A 24,655-nucleotide genomic window follows, 5' to 3' on the forward strand; every position below is an offset into this window, starting at 1 on the left:
CCAGGACAACACCCCCGCGGTAGCACTGGGGGGGTGCCAGGGTGTGTGGCTGTCACAAGCTGCCAGGTCGTGGCAGCGCTGCGAGGGAGGCAGGGCACCCTGCAACCTGCTCCAACCCGGCCAGCAGCTGGGAGGACTGGGAATCACCCATGCTTGGAACTGGAAGAACGGCTGAGCACTGGTGGGACTGGACATGGCTGGTATTGGGAAGGGGGAGAATGGGAAAAAGCCGGTGCAGGGGACTGGGGCTTGGGAAACTGGGAGCAACTGGGGCTTAGAATTGGGGGAGTTACAAACTGAGAAACTGGGAGAAAGGTGAGGAATCAGGAGAGAAAGGATAAACCTGGGCTTCGCTGGTGCTCAGGAGAGCTGGGAAGTGGGGGCAGCTAGTGCTGGGGAAACTGGGGGGGCAGGGGGGGTCTTCTGGTGCCCCAGGGCTCTGCATCTGTGATGCCTTTGGGTCTGGGGTACCCTGGGTGACCTGGGACTTGCTATTTGGGTCCCTGGACCCCAGAGTTTGGGGTGCTCCAGGGTCCCGTGCCGCCTGAGGCTTTTGCATTTGGGGTATGCCAGGACCCCCCAGCCCCCCGGGGGCAGCAGCTGAGGCGCCACCTGCCCTGTCCTGTGGGGCAGCAACGTCCCGGAGGTGCCCAGCCGGGGGGTCCTGGGGGTGCCTGGCTGCAGCCGCTTTCAGGGTAGGCTTTGCCCGTGTGCCAAGCCAGCCTCAGCTGAATTGCACTAGAAAAGGGGGTGCTGGCAAGGGGGTCCCCCTGGGCTGCGCGCCCCAGAGCCGCCCTCCCACGGCCCCTTTTCCCAGGGATGCTTTCCCAGCCCTTCCCAAGGAAAGGCCTTGACTGATGCAAGTGGGTTGTCTCCACCCGGGCTCGGGGTAACTCCACCTCCCGGCAGCTCCTCCCAGCGCTCAGCCCAGCTGGGATATAAGCAAGTCACTCAAGCAGGAGCAGCTGAGACAGCTGGGTGGGTGGCGTGGGACGCCGAGCCGTGACCTGTGCCGTGTCCTTCGCCTCGACGCCGGACCCCATGGCGACGCCTTCGCAGAAGAGGAGCACCCGCAGCGGGGCTTCGGGGACCCCCTTGTCCCCCACCCGTATCACTCGCTTGCAGGAGAAGGAGGACCTGCAGGAGCTCAATGACCGCTTGGCTGTCTACATCGACAAGGTGCGCTCGCTGGAGCTGGAGAACGCCGGCTTGCGGCTCCGCATCACCGAATCCGAGGAGGTGGTGAGCCGCGAAGTCTCGGGCATCAAGGCTGCCTACGAGTCGGAGCTGGCAGACGCTCGCAAGACCTTGGATTCGGTGGCCAAGGAGAGAGCTCGGCTGCAGCTGGAGCTCAGCAAAGTCCGGGAGGAGCACAAGGAGCTGAAAGCCCGGTGAGTGCCCTGGGGACTGAGGGGGGGACACACCGCGGCGGGGTGGGTGCTGGCGTCATGCTTGGCAGGGAGCGGGAGGGAGGAAGGAGCGACCTGGAGGAGGCAGGGAGAGGAGAAACCCGTGACCCAGCTGGGGCAGGAGAGCCCGTGGTGGCGAGGACGAAGAAGGAGGGAAGCTCTCCCGGCATTCCCACTCTCCCTCCAAGCGCCATCTTTGGCTGGGATGCCCTTGGAGGGGGGATGCGGGAGCCGAGTGGGGGCCTGGGGCTGAGCAGACGCGCCCTGGGCTCCTGGGGAGGGTCTGTGCGACGCGGGGTGTGAGCGCCGGGCTGGCGGCCCCTCCGCGTTCGTCATCCTGGAGCTATTCCGAAACCCGCTCCAGCGCAGCCCGGGAAGCGGTGCCAGCCAGCTGGCTCTGTCCTGCCCACACATCTCGCTTGCTCGTCCTATTTTCCTCTGCTGTCTTTGGCATTGGCACCGGTTAAAGAACCCGCTCAGGTTTTGTTTGCCTTAACCCTCCCCGTGCCGAGCTGCTCCCGCTCCGCGGGGTCCCCTCCTTTGGGATGAGCAATGCCGGGGCAACGCCTGCATCCCTTTCCCAGCGCCTGGGTGACGTGCTCCAGCTCTGCTTGGAGGCTCAAATCCCCCCCCAGCCCCTTCCCGTCAGGTTTCTATCTTTCCCTCCCTGCCCTCCGACATGCCCACCTGGCTGACACCTCCCGACCGCCCTTGGGTGCCTCTGCCCCCCCCCCTCCCCCGGGGATGGTGGCAGATGACCAGGGTCCCCTGAGGACGGACAGCGCTGGGACCAGCCACAGGGCTTCCCCGGGGCTCTGGCACCGCAGCCCTGCTGTGCTCCGCTCCCCAAATCCAGCTTCATGGAAGGAGCCGGAGGGTTCTTTTCCGACATGAGCTTTGGCTTGGGGCGGGATCCGGGCTGGGCAGCGGCGGGACAACCCTCTCTTCCTCCATTTGCTCTTTTGCCCCGTATTCTGGCCTCCTCGTTTTGAGTCTGTACCAAACGAGGCTAAAATTAACTTCTTCAGAAGATGCCGTAAATAATCTCTTCCCAGTAGGTAGAACGAATGTGCAGCCCGTTACAGCTGTCTTTGAAAGCCGTGCGGCGTTTTTATATTTAGCTTTCTATTTCCCGTGTGCTGCTGCAGCTCCGTCCTTCGATAAGGAGGTTTTGCTCGTCCCACTCACTGCAGGGCAGATCCCTGCCAGATCCCAAGGATCTGGGACCAGGGAGACGAGGAGCAGAGCTGTCTACAGGCTTTTTCTGCCTTATGCAAACCCAGAACTATCTTGGCCGCGATCTTTCAAGGGCTGGAAAAAATGCCCGGCCTGCAGCCGTGTGTCGCTGGCTGAAAGCTGCGCGCTCAGCCCAGAGCTGGCTGAGTGGCCCCTGAAAAAAAAAACCCAACAAACAACCAAAAAAAAAAAAACCAAACCCACCAAACCAAACCAAAAAATTTGCGTTAAGCATTTTCCTGCCATGGGCTGAACCCCTGGAGCTTTGCTGTGCTTGTTCCCGAAGGCTGCCAACCCCCCTGAAAAAGTGGTTTGAGTTGAGGGGATTCCCAAAGAGCAGATGTGGGTTGGAGGTGGGTTGCGGTGGGCTTGAGAACCCCCGCTTTCGGAGCACCGGTGGTTTCTGGAGGGGAGAGGTGTTCCAGTGCGCTGAGTCGTCTCTGAGTCACCCTCTGTGAGATGAAGAGCGGCTCTGCCGGTGTCCCTGCTTCCTTGGGCAGCGGGATCGGGGCTGCTTGCCCACCCCCCAATCCTTGGGAAGGGGCTGCAGCTCATCCCGTGCCACCAGGGACCTGCTTGATGTGGTGGAGCTGCTCGGAGAGGGGCTCAGACCCGCTGCCCCACCGCGATGGGGCTGTAGGGCTGGGTTCGGCTGGGGTGCCCCGAATCTTTTGGGCATGGGGGAAGGGGGCAGGCGGGACCCCGACCCTGTGGCTGTGCCAGAGCCGTTCCCCGGGGTCAGGAGGGACGTGTGTGCCGCTCTCGCGGTGGGGCAGGTGGTGCAGGTGTTGCTCCACTCTCTGCCATCCAGCCGGGCAGGGATGTACCGGTCCTGCCTGCTCTGCCTTCCCACCCCGAGCCCCTGGGTGGGTGTCCCGGGTGGTTTTGGTGACCTTGGTGCAGCCACACTTTGCTTGTCTAGTACATAACCGGGCAGCCCTTCGCTCCGCCGGCTCTCGCCAGCAGCCCCCGGGAAGCGCCGGGTATCTCCCACGGGGCAGGCAGCTCTGGGGCCGCGTTATCAGCGCCCACAGCGTCGCCGCTGCCCACCGCCGGGGTTGTCTCGCCTGCACAGGAGGGTGGGTGGGAGGCGGTGGGTGGCAGGGTATGGCGCGTCAGGGTATGGCACGTCATGGTATGGCGCATCTGGCTGCGGCGCAGTGCCCGGTGCTGGTGGGTGCTGAGCTCACCCTGGGAGGGAGAGGAGCTGGGTGCTGGGTGCTCCGTCTGTGGGGGTGGGAGAGGTGCTGGCTGGAGGGGGACAGGGTGTGTGGAGACGAGACCGGTCTCACCAGCTACCGACGCGCTGGTGCAAGAGCTGCGTGGGTGGAGGAAGGGCTGGCCAGGCGGGGGGAGAGCGGGGTGGAGGGGTGCAGGCGCTGCCCACCCTGTGCCTCCCACCACCCCTCTGTCCCCCACCGGCCGCTCTCCCCTTTGGCATGGACCTTCCTGCTGCCTTTTCAGCTGCTCCCGGTGCTGGTCCAGGAGACGGTTCCCAAAGCGCCCACCCCAGCTCCTGGCACCGGGGGACCCTCACCCCTGTGCTGGCTGTGCCCTGGGACAAGGGACCCCCCTCCGGCCCCCTGGGCCTCCACACTGGTACCCCAGCCCCGCGTGGCCGCTGGCTGTGCTGGAGCCACGTTCGAGAGGAAGCAGAGGGTGCGGTGAGGGTGCTGGTGACTCAGGGGTGCTGGCAGCACCTGGCATCGTCCCCTCCCAGACCGTGGGCAGAGCCAGGACCAGCCTGAAATGCCCCTGTCCCCTGTGTCCCCAACCTGCAGTCCCCAAGGAGGGGCACCAGGTGGTTTTGAAAGGCACAGGCTGCGGCGGGGCACCGCGCAGCTGCAGAGGGATGCTCTGCACCCCAGTCCTGCCCGGCAGCCCCCCTCCATGAGCTGGTTCTTGTCTCATGGGGTGCAAACAGGAGCCACCGCCCTCGTCTTGCTCCTGAGGATTTACCTCATCCCAGATCCTCCAGGCAGAGGCGTTTGGGGGTGCGGGTGTGTATGGGCACCTCCATCCCTGAGGCAGGAGCCCCGGGGGGGCTCTCGGTGCCCCCCTCTGTGGGCTGTGCGGTGGCCCAAAACAGGAACCAGGCTCTCGTTAGCTGTGCGGCTGATGAGCGATGGCTTCCTGAATTGCAGCCCCTAACTCGATTAAGCCAGCGCCTTGGCAGCGCCACTTTCTCCCCAGACCCAGATCTCATCCCTGGCCCTAATGAGGAAGAATCTCCTGTTTTCCAAAGGTTGGGGTGTGGGGGGAGTTGTGAAGCCCGTCCAAGGGCAGAACAAGGGAGGTGAACCCCACAGCCCTTCTCCATCCCAGGTGGATTTTGCCCTGCCGCTGGGTTCAGTGTTGACCTTCCAGGAAAGAACAGGTAAATTGGACCTGTTTAATGGGGGGGGAGGGGGGGAAATAATAATAATAAAAAAAAAGGGTGGCAACTGCCTCCCCGCTGCAGGGCTGGGCGCTGCCTCCGTGCCACCTTTAGCAGCAATGTGCTTGTGCTGGAACATTTTGCGTGGGGGTGAAACCTCAGGCTCCTGGGCTGTTTCCCCCCCTTCTGCCTCATGGAAAGCCTGCCAGGGAGGGAATGGTTTGGCTCGGAGGAGGCTTTGCCCTTTCCGAGCAAACAAAGAGCAGCTTGTGCAGCTGGGTGATGCTTTGGGGCAGCAGGCGATGCAGAGCCGGGGCTGGTCCAGGACCCCCCCCATACCCCTCAGGGACCCTCTTAAACACACCATCCCCGAGCTTCCAGTGCTCTGGATAGATTTATTTATCCCTGACATCCGCACTGGGCGGCTCAGGATCCCTGCTTGTGTGCTGCTGGGCTGAAAGGCTCTGTGGTGAACACACACACACCACCACCACCCCCACCCCACCCCCACACGTTGCTTCAAGGTCAAGGTTTTCGTTAGCCCTCTGGCTATTTCTGTGCGGGGGCATTTCTCGTCGTCTGTGCAAACATCCAGCCCCCCCCCTTGTCCCACCTCCCCCAGCAGGATCATCTGGAGTGGAGGAAACGGCCTCAGCACTTTCATTTTGTGGCTCTGCCTTCATCGCTGGCCGCGCTCGCCGGCATCTCACGGGCACCGCCGTTACCCCGTCCCGCTGCCTGGGCTGTTCCCGGGGATGAGGGGGAACAAGAGGAAATCCTGTTGCCACAACCGTTTTGATGACAATAGGATCCACCCTGGCAAATTCAGGACCTCAGAGCTGAGCGGGGTGGGGGCTGGAAGAGAAGCCATTGCAAAAGGACGCGGGGCGGCTTTGGTGCGGGAGCACATCCAGCCCCTGTACAGCACCCAGTGCGGTGTGTCCCAGCCTGCCCCGGCCGTGCCTGCTGCTGCTACAAGTGTTTTTCAGCCTCGTGTGCGTCACTTCAGTTGTTTGAAACTCATTAATGCTTCCACTTGGGAGCCCAGCAGAAGTGGGAGCTTGCGCCGGCGCGGTGCTCAGTGCAGGCATGCGGAGAAGACGGCGCAGCCGGGGTGGGGCGTGCGGAGCCGCTGCCAGCTCCTTATTTTGCTAAATTCGTGCCCTTTGGGAGCAGCAGTTTCCTTCCCTGCTGCTGGCAGCTGGGGTAGGAGGAAGCCACTGGAACTCTCCCCCTGGTCTTGGCCAAAATTAGGGCTGGTGTGGAGGAGCCCCTGGGAAGCATCAGCCCGGTGGGTTTGGGATGGGTGGCCCCAGGGTAGGGCTGGGAATCGCCCCGTTTCCCCATCCCGCTCCCTTTGCGAGGCCGTTCGCTGAGCCCGTTCCTCCGGGACTTGGGCTCGGCACGTTCCCAAGCCGGTGCCACGTGAAACCCGTATCAGCTGCCATCAGTCACCCGCAGCCCCTCACCGGGGTGTCGGGGCTGGTGCCCACCTGCCTTCCCCTTCCTGCCCAGGGCTCAATAGCCCCAGTGTGAAGGCGAACAACTGCAAGGGGCTGGCACGGTCCCCGCGCCCCGCTTGCTGCGGTGGCAGCTGCAGCCCCGCTCCGTGTGAAGGATGCTGAAGCACAGCAGCGAGCCCCACGCTGCGCCTGGCAGAGCCAAAGGCTGGGGGAACTGGTGCATTGAACTAAGCCCGCAGAGGTGCCACAAAACCAAACGGGGGTGAGGGTGCCTCTGTTCCCGAGCGATGCTGAGGCAGCCTTGCCCGGTGTCAATCGTAAACCAGTTTCCTTCCCACCACGAAGGTGCAGGCACTTGTGGCCGGGCTTCTCCAAGCCGTAGCCATCCATGATGCCCTCTTGCTGCCTTCCTCTGTAGAGCCGGGAGGTGGGAGAGCAACAAGGGCATGTTCCTCAACAGCCCAAGGAGCTGTGCGCAGTGCCTGCCCCACTGCCTGTCCTTTACCCTCCTTAATTACAGGGTTGCCCTGCCGTTGCAGATGTTGGCGCCGAGGTGATGGAGCAAACAACGGCTCTCCTGAAGCTTTTGAATTTTTGCACCGGGGCTGTGAGTGGCTCAGAAGCACCTCTGTAGGAGGGGGGTTCTGATAGCAGAGGGCTCTCAACCCTCTTGGACAAAAGCCACCTCCAGCCACTTGCTCCGGCTCTTGCTTTCGACACCCGCGTCCTCCTGCCACCCAGCTTGCTGCTCCCGGTCCTGGCTGAGCAAAACTCGGCGTCTCCCTGCTGCGGTGCTCGGGAAGCTGAGCTCGTAGTGCCGATGTATTCGGCTTTTATTAAATAGCAGTTTAGGGACATGCTTAGTCCATTAAAACCCTGGCTCTGAGTCATGGGAGTTCCCCAGACAGTCCAAACTCTTGATGTGGATGTGTAACGTGGGCTTCAAAGGGATAGGAGCCCAAAGGGGGCTTGACCCCAGTACCGGGGGTGGCCAGTTCCCCCATGGCAGCTCCCAGTCCCCACTGGGAAGAGCCGCTTGCCCCATCCCCCCGCACGGCTGAGCAGGGCTTGGGGCTGGCTGGTTCCTTTGAGGGGCTCTGGCTCCGGCTCCAGCCCTGGCGGCGCTCGCGGAGCTTTTGCAACCCAGCAGTGATCGGCAGGAATAAAACCTCCGTATTTTTTGACACCTGGCCCTCACCGTGAGGACAGGGAGGGAGGTTGCAGCAGGGCGGGAGAAGGCTCGGGGACCTCCGCCGGAGCATGAGCAGGGAGATGAGTCACACTCAGCTGCGTGCCTTTGGGTCGGAGCAGGGTGCGGCCGCCGCAGGGCCATGCTTCGCCGTATCTCCGTGAGGCCCCCGCCACGCCGGCAGCCGCGTTCGCCTGCCCCTTCCTTCCTGGTGTGGTGGGTGCTGGTGGATAACCCGCTCCCCAGCACCAGCTGTGGGGTGCAAGGTGCCCCCCCCCGTAAAGCACCGAGCTGGGCTCGCTCCCCCAGCCATCTCCCCACAGCCCTGTGGGCACCGGGAGAAATTAGGGAGGGTTTTTGCAAAGCTCAGCCTGCATGCCACGGGCTTTTTGGGGGGGAAAGCAGGGTGCTGGGGGGTGCAGGTTTGCTCCTTGGCGTCATGCTTTTGCAGGCTGGGTTGCAGCTGCAGCCCCGTTTGCAGGGCAGGGATGCAAACCCGTGGTGTGCGTGTCCTGACTAGCAAGTGGCGCCGCTTTTTGCAACCCAGCCTTGGCTCCGTCGTTCCAGTGCAAAACACCACCGGAGCGGGGCTGGCACGTGGCACTGAGCAGGTAACGAAGGCGCTTGCGGTGGCAGAGCCATTCTGTGAGTGCAGAAATTGGGGCTAAATCGCACTTTCTAGGGATGCCACGTCTGCAGCCCTCGCCGGTGGGGAAGTGGTTATTTCCTGCACACGTGCCGAGCCGCTTTGGGCTTCATCCTGGCACGGTGCACGCTGCCAAGTGGGCAGAGGTGCGCAGGGAGTATCTGCCGCACTGGCTGCACGTGGCAGAGTGCAGCAAAACACCAGCACCGAGCTACGTTTTCCCGGTGGCATCGCATCCCGAGCCATGCCAGCGGCCAGCACGGCAGCGCCGGCAGCGCCTCATGGAACATGGAATGGGCAAACAAGGTGGCTCCGGTGCCGCTGCGGGCAAACAAACCTTGTGGCAATGCAAACACCTCACCTGCCTTTATTTGTGCTCTGGGAGCCGGGATAGCCAACCCTTTTGTTCCCAGGAAGATGGGTGGCAGCTGGATCCAACAATCCCCTGCTTTGTTTCTTAATCAAATGGTGCCCGCCAGAAGCTTTGCGTAGCTGGATTTATGGAAAACAGGGTGACCTGCTGCTGCTGGAGAGGGAAAAGGAGACTTTGAGCTTGCTCCCTGTTTTGCCTCTCTTGGGTCCTCTCCGCCTTGTCCCGTCTTGCCCAGGGAGCCGGTTCCCAGGGTTGGCGTGATGCAGCGATGCCCCCTAAGCTGAGCGACCCCCTCCTGGCTGTCCATCACCCTGCTTCAGGGCTGCAAAGCTTTGCATTCAGAGGCGCCGTCGCACCGCACGTGTGTGCAGAGGGAAAGGAGGCCGCTGCCATTTGCATGGTGGCAACGTGTTTCCTTGCTCCTGGGGCTGGGATTTGCATCCCTGCTCCGGCTCTGCTGCCCCAAGCCCTGGCCACATCGCCAGGTCCCAGCAAAACACGAGCTCCCAGCTGGTTTTCCCCCCTTGTCCCAACGCTCCGGGTCCTGAGGACATGATGAATGTGAGTGACTCAGCTCACTGGGTTTAACTACATTTATACAGCCTCCTCCCACCGTGGCAAATCCCCCTGGAAAACACGGGGGATCTGCACTTTCTCTTCAGCCTTTAAATTGGTGGTTTATAGGCTTTGCCTTTCTCATTCAGCAAGGATCTATTAAAGTAAATTAACGTGCTAGGATTTCTGGGGGGGCTGCACCGCTAGGAGTCAGTTTAGATTAAAAAAAAAAAAAATAGACATATAAAACTTTCCCATTAAGTTTGAACCCAGTTATTGCAAAAAACCTGGAATTTGCTGTGTCGGAGGAAGACAGTCAAGACTGAGCAAAATCCCTGAATTTTCCTTCAACCCCAGATGTAGTTGTTGTGTGAATTTTTATCCATCACATTAAAGATATGAAACTGCACTTACCACCATCGTGAATGTTCAGAGGGTTGTAACGAACACTTTGAATTTCCTTGTTCTCCGCTCTTCCCGAAGGATGCACAGTGCAGGCTTAACCTTTGACCAGGCTTTTATCTTATATACAACACTACAAAGTGTTAGTAAATTCTGGGATGGAAAAGCAAGATGGGAAGTGAGCGAGGTAGAAGGTGGTGTATTCCCCTATTTGAGATGGTTCAAAAATTAATTTTCTTTCCAGCACAATTCCAGTCTTTTTTTAGAGTTCCTTTTTCCTGATGAGGGCCGTTATCGCTTTAATCTATATTTAAGATGGTTGAAGTCTAGGCCATCAGGGTCTTTTAGATAACCTGGTTCAAAATGCTCTGGGATGTCAGCAAAAGGCAAGCTGGCACGCTCGTAATAAATGGGGGGGGGGGACTGATCAGTGCTCGATCGTGGTTTTCCGAGCAGTGGAGACGTACAGGTTTTTAAAGCCTTTGGTGATTTTTTAAATTTTTTTTTTTTAATGGAAAATGCAGTTTTTGCAAGCAAGGAAGCAGCCCACCCTCTGGAAACCCCAGGATCAACCAAACCCCTCGGGACCTGCACAGACAAATACACTGGGCAGGATTTTTCCTGTGCACCGTGCAGAGAAATTGCTGAGCTCCGAGCTCCAGGGACGAACCTGGGGCTGGACCAGTTTTGCTAAACCAAGTTGCAACTGGTGACATTTTGCATGTAATCCCAGCCTGGAGGCTTGGATCTCTGCGCATTCCAGGGAACCCAGGGGTTCGGTGGCAAAGGGAATCCGTAGGGAAACTCTGCCTTCGTTTTGCTCGCTCATCACCGGCGGTGCCGGGGTCTGCGCACTCCTGGCGCTGGTGGCTTCCACCGGGCGATGCTCACCTGCTCTTTCCCAGCTCTTTGCATCCTCATGGATTGCTGCAGCCTGGAAGAGTTACAGGCAGCTGTGAAAGGGGGGGTTCGCAGGCAGCAAGGGGATTTCGCAGGCAGCAAAGGGCTTTTTGCAGGCAGCAAGGCACTGGCGGACCCAGTGGGAGGTTGTTACGGCTGCTCCACGTACCCATGAAGAATAAATCCCCCCCCCTTTGTCTGCGCAAACTTATGCCCGATGCAAGCCTCACCTGAGCCCCCAAAACTGGAGCGGGCAGTGGAAAGCCGAGTCCCATCCGTTCCCGCATCGATTCTCACGTGGGAGGTGGCAAATCCACCTTTTCCAGCTGTAAAACCCCTCTGGTGATACCACCCGCCTTCAAAACCGCCCCGGAGCCGTCCCGTTACTAGGGGGGACTCAGCCCAAACAGCAACGTCACTTGGTGACTTGGGGTTTCCATTTCGAGCCGCTGGCGGAGGCTGGGATGAGTCACCGGCGCTGGCGTGACACGCTGGGATGGGGAACGAGTGACACCGGGGCTCCCCAGCCACCACGGGGTGCGCCAGGCTTCTTCAGATGCTGTTTATTCTCTGAAATCACGTTTCCAGCTTGGAAGTGGAAATTAAAAAAAAAAAAAAAAGTGAGGGGGGGGTGTGCGCATCGGTCTGCTGAAGGGGGGACCTGGGTGCAGAGTTTTCGCTCTGGTGTGTCCACTGAAAGGAGAAAAGCTCCTTAAAAGCATCCTGGGGGATATTTGTAGCTGATTCCCGGAGATATCAGCTGTGATATTCAGTTGTGAGTCCGGTCCTGCAGTTCCCAGCAAGGCTCCTGGTGATGGGGTTTGTGGAGGGATGGGAGTGACTTCAGATTTTGGGAGCCCCATCCCAGCGGGGACATTTGCATCCCTCTGAGATGCTCTTTTTCTGCTTCCCAATGGAGCAGCATTTTTGCTTCGGTTTTAGGAAGCCAGGAAAAGCCAGATCCCAATTCCAGGAGGGGGGAACCCAGCTCTTTGGAGATGCCAACGAGCTCTTGCTCCGTGGAGCCGAGCAAGCCCCTTCGACAACCCCAGGAGCGTGCGGCACGGCCGGCACCAGCCTGGCACCGGGGAGGGACTTTGGCACAGTTGGTGCTGGAGGGTGGGGGCTGTTTCCACCCCCCGGCTGCCCTGTAGCCGGGGTTTGGTGCCCGGCAGGATGCTGGCTCCGTGCAGATGTTGTCCTGGCTATACATCGCGCTGGCTGTTTACAGCTCCCCTGCTAGGAGACCAGCTCGTGTTTATCCTGGTGATTTGGCAAAGGCACAGCGGCACGGATGAGTCAGGAGCTGGGAGAAGCTGCTTCGCCACATTCCCATTGCCCCACCGCAGAGGTTTTCCCAAAACTGCCTTTCCTCTTGCTGTCCCTGCGGCTTGTGCTCGGGGGACCCTGGTCCCTGGGATGGGGGAGGGACCCCTGGGATGGGGAGCGAGCCCTGGGATGGGGAGCGACCCCTGGGATGGGGGAGCGAGCCCTGGGATGGGGAGTGACCCCTGGGATGGAGGAGAGAGCCCTGGGATGGGGAGTGAGCCCTGGGATGGGGGAGCGAGCCCTGGGATGGGGAGTGAGCCCTGGGATGGGGAGCGACCCCTGGGATGGGGAGCGACCCCTGGGATGGGGAGCAAGCCCTGGGATGGGGGAGTGAGCCCTGGGATGGGGGTGCGAGCCCTGGGATGGGGGAGCGAGCCCTGGGATGGGGAGTGAGCCCTGGGATGGGGAGTGAGCCCTGGGATGGGGGAGTGAGCCCTGGGATGGGGAGTGAGCCCTGGGATGGGGGAGCGACCCCTGGGATGGGGGAGCGACCCCTGGGATGGGGGAGCGAGCCCTGGGATGGGGAGTGACCCCTGGGATGGGGGAGCGACCCCTGGGATGGGGGAGCGAGCCCTGGGATGGGGGAGCGAGCCCTGGGATGGGGAGTGACCCCTGGGATGGGGGAGTGAGCCCTGGGATGGGGAGCGAGCCCTGGGATGGGGGAGTGAGCCCTGGGATGGGGAGTGACCCCTGGGATGGGGGAGTGAGCCCTGGGATGGGGAGTGAGCCCTGGGATGGGGGAGTGAGCCCTGGGATGGGGAGTGAGCCCTGGGATGGGGGAGCGACCCCTGGGATGGGGGAGCGACCCCTGGGATGGGGGAGCGAGCCCTGGGATGGGGAGTGACCCCTGGGATGGGGGAGCGAGCCCTGGGATGGGGGAGTGAGCCCTGGGATGGGGGAGTGAGCCCTGGGATGGGGGAGTGAGCCCTGGGATGGGGGAGCGACCCCTGGGATGGGGAGCGACCCCTGGGATGGGGGAGCGAGCCCTGGGATGGAGGAGAGAGCCCTGGGATGGGGGAGCGAGCCCTGGGATGGGGAGTGACCCCTGGGATGGGGGAGTGAGCCCTGGGATGGGGAGCGAGCCCTGGGATGGGGGAGTGAGCCGTGGGATGGGGAAACAATCCCTGGGGTGGGGGAATGATCTCTGGGATGACAGAATGATCCCTAGGATAGGGGAAGTGATCTCTGGGATGGGGGAACGATCCTTGGGATGGGGGAATGATCCCTGGGATAGGGGAAGTGATCCCTGGGATAGGGGAAGTGATCTCTGAGATGGGGGAATGATCCTTGGGATAGGGGGAACAATCTCTGCAATGGGGGGAATGATCCTTGGGATGGTGGAGTGATCCCTGGGATAAGAGGAACAATCCCTGCGATGGGGGAATGATCCCTGGGATAGGGGGAGTGATCCCTGGGATGGAGGGATGATCTCTAGAATGGAGGAGGAATCCCAGGGATAGGGGGAGTGATCCCTGGGATGGATCCCTGATGCTGGAGGCAGCTCGGTGCAAAGCAGCCAGCCCCAGGTGGGGCAGAGCAGGTTCCCTGGGTCCTCCCAGCAATCAGATCCCTCGGGAGCCTCCCTGGGCACGTGACGCCTCTCATCCCTCAGGTTCCCAAGCCGTAAATATGTCGTAAAGTCTTTTTTTGGGGGGTAACATTTCCGCAGCCCCGTGGTGGGGGAGTCGGCTGGCGCATCGCCGGGCTCCCTGGCAGCGAGGCAAGAAAGAAACCTGTGATCCCCGGGGATCTGGGGGTGCAAACGGATTTCTAGATGAGGCATGAGCCAGCGAGCTCCCCTGCCTTGGCACCTTCTCCGGGGTGGGGCGGCTGCGATTTGGAGGCAGGGAAGGAGGGAAACGCCTGTTTCTCCACCGGCTCCATCCCACCCCATTTGGTCCCTTTCCAGCGTGCGGAGCTGGGCACCCGACGGCAGCCGTGCTGCCCACGGGAGCCGCCTCGTGCTGCAGAAACGGCTCACGATGCTTCGTAGTAGTAGTAGTAGTAGTAGTAGTAGTAGTACGGTGAAACCAAAAGGTGTTTCCTCGAAGGCAGCTGGTGGGCTTGGGCATCTGGGAGGGGGCTGGCACTGTTCCGCCAGCCTGGCAGGGTACATGCCCAAAGCTGCTCACCCCGGCCAGCTCCCGGCGTTGTGCCGGCTCCAGCTTGCCCAGAGGGAGAAAGGGCAGAAGGGGCGAGCCAAGGGGAGCGGCGGCAGGTCCTGGGTGCTGCTTTGTGGGGCTGGCCCCCCAGCCTTCTGCAGGAGTCGTCTGCCCTGAGGGGCTTCAGCCCTGGCCCCCTTGGAGCCCTCATGGCAGCGCTGCCGGCTCGCTCCTGCGTCTGTGCCGAGTACAGGCACAGTGGGTCCAATTTTCCATGAGCGTTTGGATTTTCTGGCAGCTCAGCTGCAATTTTCCTTTTTTATTCCCCCCCCCCCCTCCTTCCTGCTTTTAAAAGCTAAAAATAAAACATCTTGAGGCCCCTTTTCCCTCCATCTTTTCTCTGGAGACATTTCTGTCTTGAGGATTTGGTGCCTCTGCTGCGTTTGCTCCTCTTGGCTTCCATCAACGCTTGGTTTTACACCCAGCTCTCCTGGCATGGGGGATCAAATCCTGCGGGATGCTGAGCCCATGTGCTGCAGGCACACAGCCCTTTGGGGTGGATCTGTGCTTCCCTTTGGGATCTGGGATCTTCCAGGCTTTAGCAGGCACCTGCCGGAGGAGAAGGAAAGTCCCCGTGCATCCCCTTCCCGAGGGAAGTGGGAGCGATGCAGCCGCCAGGGAAGGTTTTTATTTTTAGCCCAGCACCAGCTGGAACCCGGGAGGCTGCTGGGGAAAGAAAAGCAGGACCCAACGGGAGCTGAGGGGAAAACCCAAACCCTGGCTGGGCTGGGACGGGAATCACAAGGGGCAGGGACCGGTGGGCACAGGGGTCCGTGGCACGGGAGAGGACTTTGCCAAAATCTCATCTGGGGGCTGTGTTTTGAAAGCAGGGAGGGGGGTGGGACACACACTGGGGTCCCAGAGAGCCATGTCACACAGCCCTCCGGACCCACCGGAGGAAGGGATGGGACAAGATTCGTCTCATCCCTTTTGCTTCCTGCAAAACTGCGCCGGACTCAGCGCCGCAGCCGGTGAGCATCGCGCTGCCACCTCCGCTCCCCCCACCGTGACCCAGAGCCGAGCAGGGCAGGCTTTTAGGGAAAAGGGATTGTACCCTCGAGTCCTCAGGGATTTACCCTGGGCTCTTCTAGGCATCAATGCCTAAATTTTTTTATTTTTTATTTTTTTAAATTTTTTTTTTTTTTTTCTCTGAGCCCTGAGGTCCCTGGCGAGGGTGAATCCATCACCACTGCGGAGACACAAATGTAACTATCTACTCCCAGCGTTTCCCCCTCTGTATTTAATTTCAGAACAGTCCTGGTGTCCCCTAAAACATGGGAAGCTCCGGGATGTGCCCAGCGTGGCATCACCCCCATCCCAAAGAGCCCGTGACTCCCAGCTGTACCCAAGTCTCTGCAGCCGAAGGGGTGAGCCAAGAGCTCCAAAAGCAAAATGCCAAAGGGAAGCTCTTCCCGGAGTTAAGCCGTGGTTAACTCGCTGGAGGACAGCAGGATGAAACCCTGCCGGGGTGGCCGTGCCGGCGGGGAGGGCGAGCCGCTGCCAGATGGAAAAATTCAGCTTCAAATGTTGCTTGCAAGGAGGATCTGCTCCCAGATGGCGTTTTTGTCCTATGAGTCACTGGCACGCAAGGAGTGGGTTGAACAGGAAGGACCCGCCGGCTCCGGCAAGTGGGACCGTTGATTCTCCCCCAAAAGGGGCCAAATCCAGCCCGGCAAAGCCTTGGGGGATGGGATTACCTGGGAACACCCTCCCTGTGCTGGCTCGGGTCAGGAAGCAGAAGGAAAGGCAGGAAAATCTGCTGCGGGCCAAGGAAGGAGCTTCCCACCTACATGCGAGTCTGGGAATGCTGGTCCCTGCTTGCCCTGGGGTCCCGTCAGAGGTTGGACCACCTCCTCAGCACCTCGCTGCCCACTTCCCTATCCAGATCCTATCCCCGGGGGCCAGATCCTGCGGGCTGAGCACCCTCTGTGCTGCGAGCCCCTCCCTGGTATTTTTTTACCCATGACCTAATGGCCCGAGTGCGTGCGTCGCCCCAGGAATGCGCACCACGCGCGGGCACGCAGCCAGCGCTCGCCCACAGCCGAGGGGGCACCGCAGCCGGCGCCAGCGCTGGGCCGCATCCTGCCTCCACCAGTGCTAGACCCGATTTTGGGGGAGTTGAGAAATAATCTGTGGTGGGCCGACAGCACAAACCACCCCGGTGCTGACGGCCGCCGGGTGCCGCAGAAAGAGCGTCGGGTGTTGACTTTTTATAGGACCTACCAAAATAGCGCCAGGTTGGGGTTTGGTGGTGGGGTCGGATCGGATTCCCTAGGCACGTGGTGCTGCGTCTCCAGTCCTGACCTGCTGTCGGGGGGCTTAAAAAACAAGGGGGGAGATGGAGGCACAAGGTGGTGCGGGGGCTCAGAGGTTGCGCCACAGCGCTGGAGGCCAGGGGAGGGTCTGCAGTCCTGGGGGGGGGGGGCACTGAGCCCGGTTGGGGCTACGGGGGCCGGTGTCGCTGCTCTGCACCCACCGAGTGACAGCGGCGGGCTGAGCCCGTGGTGGGGCATGTCTGCCCCCAGGGCAGCCCCATCCCCAGCTCATCGCCCCGTGCACGCCCGGGAGAGGCACCAGGCTCGTGGCGCTGGCACGGTGGGTGCCTGGGTTGGGCAGCTCTGGCTCCAGCGCCGCTTCTGCTCCAGCGCCCTGGCTCCTCCCCAGCCGCCACCGTGCCATGCAGCCCCGCCGCGCTGTGCAGTGCTCTTCTGCACCGTGCCGCACCGTGCCACACCGTGCCACATCATACCACGCCGTGCTGTGCTGTGCCACGCCATGCCACACCATGCTGCACTGTGTCACACCATACTGCTCCGTGCCATACCACACTATGCTGCACCGCGTCACGCCACGCCATGCTGTTGCATGCCACGCTGTGCCATGCCACGCTGTGCCATGCTGTGCCCTGCCAGGCTGCACTGTGCCATGCCACACTGTGCCATGCCATGCTGTGCCATGCTGTGCCATAGCACAATGCGCCATGCCATGTCACGCTGTGCCATGCCACGCTGTGCCATGCCACAATGTGCCATGCCATGTCATGCTGTGCCATGCCACGCTGTGCCATGCCACAATGTGCCATGCCATGCTGTGCCATAGCACAATGCGCCATGCCATGTCATGCTGTGCCATGCCACACTGTGCCATGCCGTGCCCTGCCAGGCAGCACTGTGCCATGCCACGCTGTGCCATGCAGTACCATGCCATGCTGCACTGTGCCATGCCACGCTGTGCCATGCCACACTGTGCCATGCCATGCTGTGCCATGCTGTGCCATAGCACAATGCGCCATGCCATGCCATGCTGTGCCATGCCATGCCCTACCAGGCTGCACTGTGCCATGCCACAATGCGCCATGCCATGCCACACTGTGCCATGCCGTGCCCTGCCAGGCAGCACTGTGCCATGCCACAATGTGCCATGCCATGCTGTGCCATAGCACAATGCGCCATGCCATGCTGTGCCATGCCACGCTGTGCCATGCCGTGCCCTGCCAGGCTGCACTGTGCCATGCCATGCTGTGCCATGCTGTGCCATGCCGTGCCAGGCCACTCTGGCATCAGCCAGTGCGCACTGACCTCTAGTGGGTGCAGACGTGCCCGGGTGTGCGTGTCACCCATGGGTGTTGCAGCACTCAGACACCTCCTGCCCCCCAGCTTTTCCCAGCCCTTTCTGCTCACCAGCACCCAAACCGGTGCTGGACAGGCGGGTGGCCAGGACCTGCCGGACCTTTGGCGGGTGGGTGTTGGGTACCATCCTGCGCTCTCCTGGGGATGATCGGGGGGGTGTGGATGTGATGCTCTGGGTGCGACGCGTGGTTTCTCCGTGCCGCTGACCCGTGCCACCCGGTGCGTTGCAGGAATGCCAAGAAGGAAGGGGACCTGCTGACTGCCCAGGCGCGCCTCAAGGATGTGGAGGCTTTGCTCAACTCCAAGGAGGCTGCGCTCTCCACAGCCCTGGGTGAGAAGAGGAATCTGGAGTCTGAAGTGCGGGACCTGAGGGCGCAGGTGGCCAAGGTGAGTAGTGACAGCCCTGTCCCCAACCGCCCCAGCGTCCCCCCTGTCTGCCAAGTCCCCGCTGTGGCAGGGGACCGCGGGGCACGGCTGGGTGGGGGGTGCCCTCTGGCCAGTCGCCCGCTGGGACAGCCCCTCTCAATTCCCTGCAGCTGGAAAGCGCCTTGAACGAAGCCAAGAAGCAGCTGCAGGATGAGATGCTGCGCCGCGTGGATGCCGAGAACCGGCTGCAGACGGTGAAGGAAGAGCTGGAATTCCAGAAAAACATTTACAGCGAGGTGAGCCGTGCCGTGCCGCGCTGCTGCGGTGCCAGGCTGCCTGGGCATCACGCTCCCCGTGTCTTGTGTCCCCATCCCCAAACCGATCCCACCCTGAGGTGACACGGTGTCCCCTGACCCATCCCCAGGAGCTGCGGGAGACCAAGCGCCGCCACGAGACCCGGCTGGTGGAGATCGACAACGGGCGGCAGCGGGAGTTTGAGAGCAAGCTCTCCGAAGCCTTGCAGGAGCTGCGGAGCCAGCACGAAGCCCAGATCAGGCTTTACAGGGAGGAACTGGAGAAGACCTACGGGGCGAAGGTGAGCGGTACCATCCTCTTCCTCCCCTGCTGGCGGGCGCAGGGTGCTGGGGGTCCTAACCCACCCGTCTGATCCTCCAGCTGGAGAACGCCAAGCAGTCGGCTGAGAGGAACAGCAACATGGTGGGTGCTGCCCACGAGGAGCTGCAGCAAACCCGCGTCCGCATCGACCACCTCTCCTCCGAAGTCAGCCAGCTCCAGAAGCAGGTGAGTCGGGACCCAGGGATTCATTCCTTTGGGTGCCCACCTGGGGGCTGATCCCCTCCTGGGGTTGGCCCCAGGTGGAACAGCCCCCCCCCCCCCCTTCCTTCCCCGCACAGTTGGCTGCCAAGGAGGCGAAGCTGCACGATTTGGAGGATATTCTGGCCAGGGAACGCGAGACCAACCGGCGCCTGCTCTCCGACAAGGAGCGGGAGATGGCCGAGATGCGGGCACGCATGCAGCAGCAGCTGGATGAGTACCAGGAGCTGCTGGACATCAAGCTGGCCCTGGACATGGAGATCAACGCCTACCGCAAGCTGCTGGAGGGCGAGGAGGAGCGGTGAGCGCGGGGAGCTGGCCCCCCGTGGGTTACGTGGGTCCCGACCCTCATGTCCTCACTGGCTCCATCTTCCGCGCAGGCTGAGGCTGTCCCCCAGCCCGTCCTCCCACAAAGGCGCAACCCGGAGCCATTTGTCCACCCCGGGCTCCTCCAAGAAGAGGAAGCTGGAGGACAGCGAGAGTCGGACCAGCTTCTCCCACCACGCTCGGACGAGCGGCCGCGTCGGCGTGGAGGAGGTCGACTTGGAGGGCAGATTTGTCCGTCTCAGGAACAAGTCCAACGAGGTGCGTTCACCTATGGGGGAGGGGGTTCCCCAGGGGTGTCCTTCAGCCCCACTTCACCCCGTGGGCAGGAGGGGAAGCAGGACAAGCTGGGGGGGAACCGGGCTGGGGGTCTCAGCCTTGCCGCGCTCTCTCCCACAGGACCAGGCGATGGGGAACTGGCAGATCAAGCGGCAGAACGGAGATGATCCCCCCATCACCTACCGCTTCCCCCCAAAGTTCACCCTGAAGGCTGGCCAGGTGGTCACGGTGAGTCACTGCCCGGTGGAGGATCCAGCCGAGGTCCCAAAGCCACCCGGGCTGTTGGTGACGCGGAGCGGTCTCGGCGCCCGGCTTTTTGGAGGGGACAGACCCGTGTCCCCAAGGTCTGAGCTCCGCAGACCTGAGATGTTGCTTTTCCCTGGGCTTTTCTCCCTAGATCTGGGCTTCGGGAGCGGGGGCCACCCACAGCCCCCCCAGCAACGTGGTGTGGAAATCCCAGAGCAGCTGGGGCTCCGGTGACAGCCTGCGCACCGCCCTGATCAACTCCAACGGCGAGGTGAGAGCCCGACGGCAGCACCGGGGGGGCACACGGGGGTCAGCAGACACCGAACACCCCCCCCCAAATCCTGTCCTGTCCCCCACAGGAGGTGGCCATGCGGAAACTGGTCCGCACTGTGATCATCAACGATGAAGATGAGGATGAGGATGAGGATGGAGTTAACATCCACCACCGCCATCACCACGTGAGTCCAGTGCGGGTCCCTGGGGGGTGGGGGGCTGTCATGGGGATGCTGGGGGAGCTCAGGCCTGGTCCCAGTCAGGGTGGGAAGCAGCTCAGCATCGCGCAGGATCAGGCCTTCTGGGAGAAGGCAGTTGGGAGGCTGCTGTGGAAACAACCACGTGGGAGAAGCCAACAGAACTCCAGCACCTGGAGAAGATTGTGACTTGCCAGAAAAGCTCTAGAAACCTTGCTGGAAGTCACCTCCAGCCCTGAGTGACCTTGACCTGCCATGAAAAGGGCTGGAGGAGCCAGGAGGGAGGCTGAGCTGGTACCTGGCATCACTTGGAGGCGGAGGACAGGACGGTGGGAAGTTGATGGACGACACTTCCCTGCAGCAGCTGCTCCATCCTCTCCGCTTCGCAAGGATGCTGGAACACATCCAGAGGTGACTTCGTCCTTCCTCTCTGCTCATCTCTCCCCTTGTGGAGCTGAAATATGCACCAGGAGGAGCAGCGGGCAGAGAGCGGGCAGCGGGCCAGGAGCAGAACGGCAGCCGCTTCTCCTCGTGTCAAAGCTAACATCCCTGGCTGCATCCCTGGCTGCATCCCTGGCTGCATCCCAGGAGCCCCTGCCAGCCCAGGACCCCCCGCCAGCCCCTCCCGCAGGGAGTGGTCTGTCTCGCACACAAGATGCCCACGGGAATCACGTGCGGAGAAATGCCGTCACCACCACGCTGTGCCTTGACGCTGCTGAAAAAATCTGGATGCTGCCCCACGGGGCTCTGTGTGGCAGGAGCAGGATGGAGCATCCATCATCCGCTTTGCCTTGGGTTCTCTGGATCCAAAGCGCCGTGCCGAGACGGATATCGATTATCCCTGGATGGAGGAGCCAAGCCCCTGCGGGTCAGCGCTGCCCATTTATCTGGGGGCTGAATCCTTTCCAAGAGTGAATTTCCCGTTGGGAAGCAGTCATCTCGGCTTGCCCAGGCAGCGAGGAAGAGGATGCTCGTAGAGAAGGGCAAGAGAAGCACAGTCACAACGTCCCCCGTGCGCTGAGAGTCCAGGGTACAAGGACAGGGCGGCAAGGACAGTTCACCCATGGGCGGTGTGCCAGCCCCAGTAATTCAGGATGAGAAATATAATGATGTTAATAATAATAATTGATTATTTTTAAATTATAGAGAGGGTGGGTGGAGCGCGGATGCTCTTTGGAGACTCAAAGACCTTTGGTCCTCAGGGCAGGGTGCTCAAGGCAGAAGATGCTCTGGCGGGTGCTCAAGGTCGTTTTGTCTTGTCTGTGTGTCCCCCCCCCCAGGGTAGCTGCGGTGGCCCTGGGGACCCTGGTGAATACAACCTCCGCTCGCGCACGGTGGTCTGCGGCACGTGCGGCCAGCCAGCCGACAAGTCAGGCAACCAGAACGCTGGGATCAACACCGTGTCCTCAGGCTCATCCACTTCCAGCGTGACCGTCACCCGCAGCTACCGCAGTGTGGGTGACTCTGGCAGCATCGGCCTTGGGGACAACCTGGTGACTAGGAGCTACATCCTGGGCAACTCCAGCTCCCGTAGGCAGGTCAGTGCCACTTCCAGACCCCCGGTCCAAGCTGTCCCGCTGGGTCCCCACCCCATCCCTGCATCCTTCCTCAACAAGGCAGTGCTGCAGGGATCCTGTCCCCTCTTTCCCCTCCCCCCCCCTCCGCTTTTTCTCTGCCCCCAGCCCCCTCCAGGCTTGCCCAAGCCTCTTTGTGAGGGGAGCGTGGGGTCTGAGGGGGATGGGAAAGGGCTGTGACCGTAGCATCTCCCCACCCCATCCCACACTCAGCTCCCCCAGAGCATCTCTGCTCCCCCCACAGCTCTCGTTCCACCGTGTTCCGCCGCCGCGGAACGTTGTTCCTGCTGGTAACAGGAATATTGCAGCACTCGACTATTAATACCCTCACTTTTAGTCAATATTCTCAATTTTCTGACTTCAGCACTATAAATACCAGCTAAAGGGTATTTATTATACCCCAAGGGCAGGGGGTGGACGAGAGCCAGGGCACCATGGACATCCCGAGGGTCCCGCTCGGACACCGCTGCCTCCCCTGCAGCCAGGGCAAACGGGTAGGGATGCTGAGTTATTTCTAATTTTCTCCTTTGTCTTTCTTCCTCCCAGGCTCAGGCTGTGCAAAACTGCAGCATCATGTAACTCCGTGGCACCATTCCTGTGTTTCCTGGCCATCTTGAGCTAGTTTTGTTGTTTTGTTGTTTGTTTTTTTTTCCCAAAGCAAAAGAAAATTTTTTTCCTTAAAAAATACGATACCAAAAACCAAGGTTGGGGTTTTTGTTTTCTATAGCAGGAGTTTTATATATATATATATAAATATATATATTAAAAATGCTAAAAGATGCTTTTTTTTTTTTAAAGAAAAACTCTATTTCTATAAAAAAAAACCAAATAAAAAAAAGCTTTTTCAGCTTCAAAATTTTTTTAAAACTTCAGCCAAAGACACCGAGGAATTGTGTTTACCGAACAGCCATGCAGGAAGAGATTGTAGTTTAATAGCTCTTTAGATTATATCTTTTTTGCCAAAGCTCTTTATATAGGACCGGGAGAAGCGAAGCTATCCCCACCGGAGCTGCGCGGCGCCGCGGCACGAGCGGGTCCGCAGAAGCGCTGGGGCAGAGGCTGAGCGCCCCGATGCTGGTGCAGATCATCCTGCCGGTGCTGGTGGGTGCTGGTGGGCACGTGCCACGGAGGGTTGCCGTCTCAAGCAGAGCACAGTGCCTTTGCAACCCTTCTCTTTTTCTAGTTTTTTGTTTTGGTTTTTTTTTTGGTGGATCTGAACCCCAAATTCCCTTCCTTTTTTTTTTTTTTTTTTTTTTTTTTAATTTTTTATTTCACTGCCACACCGGCGTGGGGGGCTCCTGGCAGCTTGCGGGTAATGCCCCACGTCTCTCTGTGGCCGTGTGGGCATTATCCCCCCTTCCCAGCCCCTTGCCCACGTGCACTCCCAACGCTCCACGTACTGTATTTCCCATCCAAGGCACCTCTTTGCCCTTTGGGTTTGTTTTTTTTTAATTTTATTTTTAAGCAGCCGAGTTGTGCCTTAGCCCAGGTGGGGGCTGCTCCGGAGCCGGGCTGGGAGCCCCCCAGGACCTTGCACGGCATTGAGGGTAGATGGAGTAGGGGAAGTGAAAACCTGCCGGAGCTGCATCCCGGGACCAGATGGATTTGGCAGATTGGGTGGTGGACCTCACTCCTGCAGGCTCGGAGCCGGTGGGACCCCCTTGGACCCCCTTTTTGGGGGCTGCTGCATCCAGTGTGGTTCACCTCTGTTCTTCTCGGCTGCGGTTAGTCGGGCTCTTCTCTGGTGGCAGGAGCTCAGGAGCCCATTTCAGGGCAGGATGAGGCCAAGGATGCTTAGTTGGGACAGGGCTGGTTTGCCAGGAGGGCGCTGGGGGAGGCTTTTTGGGTGAGGGGGATTTGGGGGTCTGGCACGGGGGGCTCCTCTCTCTGCAAGGGTCCATCCAGCTGTTAACAGAGATTTCAGCTTTTTGCCTCGATCGGGGTGTGCCTGCAGCACCCCCTGCCTCGAGTGCAGCCTGGGGGAGGGGGGGGGGGCAGGTTCAGTTCCCCAGCACAAGCCCCCCCACTCCGGCGGGATCTGGTGGGACCCCGTATGTATCTGTGCTTGCAAAGCTTCTGTATTACTGCCTGTATTTCCTTCCAGAATCAATACAGCCAAACCCTTCCCACCCGTGTGTCCGTGTCATTGCTGTCCTGGGGGGGGGGGCTGGGGGGGACACGCTTTGCTGCAGCCCAGCCTGGCCTTGCTCTTGCCCTGGGGCTGGGGGTGGGGGTCTCTTTTAGCCCCGCAGCAAGGGTTGGGGCTCAGCACCCTACCGGGGGTAGGGGGGAAACAGGGTGGTCCTGCACACCCTGATGCACCCATGGGACACCCCGGGTGGGGTGCTGAGAGCTGGGAGGGTGGGGGGTCCTTGCAGGGCTAGTACCCCCCCCAGGCTCTGCGCTGATGCAGAGAGGGGATAGAATTTGGGGAGAGGGCTCAGAGATTCCCACCTTTTGGGGTTTTGGGGGGCAGACATTCCCCAGGGTGGGACGGGATGGGGATGGGATGGGACGGGATAGAATGGGATGGGATGGGGTGGGATGGGATGGGATGGGATGTGACGGACTGGGATGGACTGGGGGTGGGGGTGGGGGTGCAGAAGCAGAGTGAGCTCCTGAGCGCAGGTTTGCTCCAACCATGGGAATGACCCCAGCACCCCACCAAGGGGACCCCCCCTGTTCCCCCCGCCCCCCGCCAAGCCGTGCCAGGCACTGGAGTGAGGCGGGATGCCGGGGAGAAGGAGAGCCGTAAAGCCAGCGCATAATCGGCTTTGCCGGGCACAGCGTTGGGGAGCCGCGATGTGAGCGAGCGCGGGCGGGCGGCCGGGGTGCAGGCACAGCCAGGTAGGTGCCCGGGGTGCCCATCCTGGGGGTACCCCCCCCCCCCCC

The 24,655-nt window shown here is 60.9% G+C and overlaps 1 protein-coding gene across 1 annotated transcript; it reads left to right on the forward strand.

The window, feature by feature from the left end:
* Positions 1–431: 431 nt before the first annotated feature.
* On the forward strand, positions 432–23,892 carry LMNA (lamin A/C). The gene is made up of 12 exons (XM_055696685.1): positions 432–1,391; positions 17,901–18,057; positions 18,207–18,332; positions 18,461–18,631; positions 18,712–18,837; positions 18,951–19,171; positions 19,251–19,455; positions 19,594–19,701; positions 19,871–19,990; positions 20,079–20,177; positions 21,470–21,727; positions 22,310–23,892. The coding sequence occupies exons 1-12, from the start codon at positions 1,042–1,044 to the stop codon at positions 22,340–22,342; spliced, it is 1,974 nt and encodes a 657-aa protein (XP_055552660.1). The 5' UTR covers positions 432–1,041; the 3' UTR covers positions 22,343–23,892.
* The last annotated feature ends 763 nt before the right edge of the window (positions 23,893–24,655 follow it).

This window comes from Falco cherrug, chromosome 19 (assembly GCF_023634085.1).
Source record: "Falco cherrug isolate bFalChe1 chromosome 19, bFalChe1.pri, whole genome shotgun sequence".
NCBI classification, from domain to species: Eukaryota; Metazoa; Chordata; class Aves; order Falconiformes; family Falconidae; genus Falco; species Falco cherrug.

Excerpts from the sequence above, each read along its gene's own strand:
- LMNA (XM_055696685.1), top strand. The coding sequence starts at position 1,042 with ATGGCGACGCCTTCGCAGAAGAGGAGCACCCGCAGCGGGGCTTCGGGG. Across the intron at positions 1,392-17,900 it reads CACAAGGAGCTGAAAGCCCG|GAATGCCAAGAAGGAAGGGG; the intron begins GTGAGTGCCCTG and ends GGTGCGTTGCAG. Across the intron at positions 18,333-18,460 it reads AGAAAAACATTTACAGCGAG|GAGCTGCGGGAGACCAAGCG; the intron begins GTGAGCCGTGCC and ends ACCCATCCCCAG.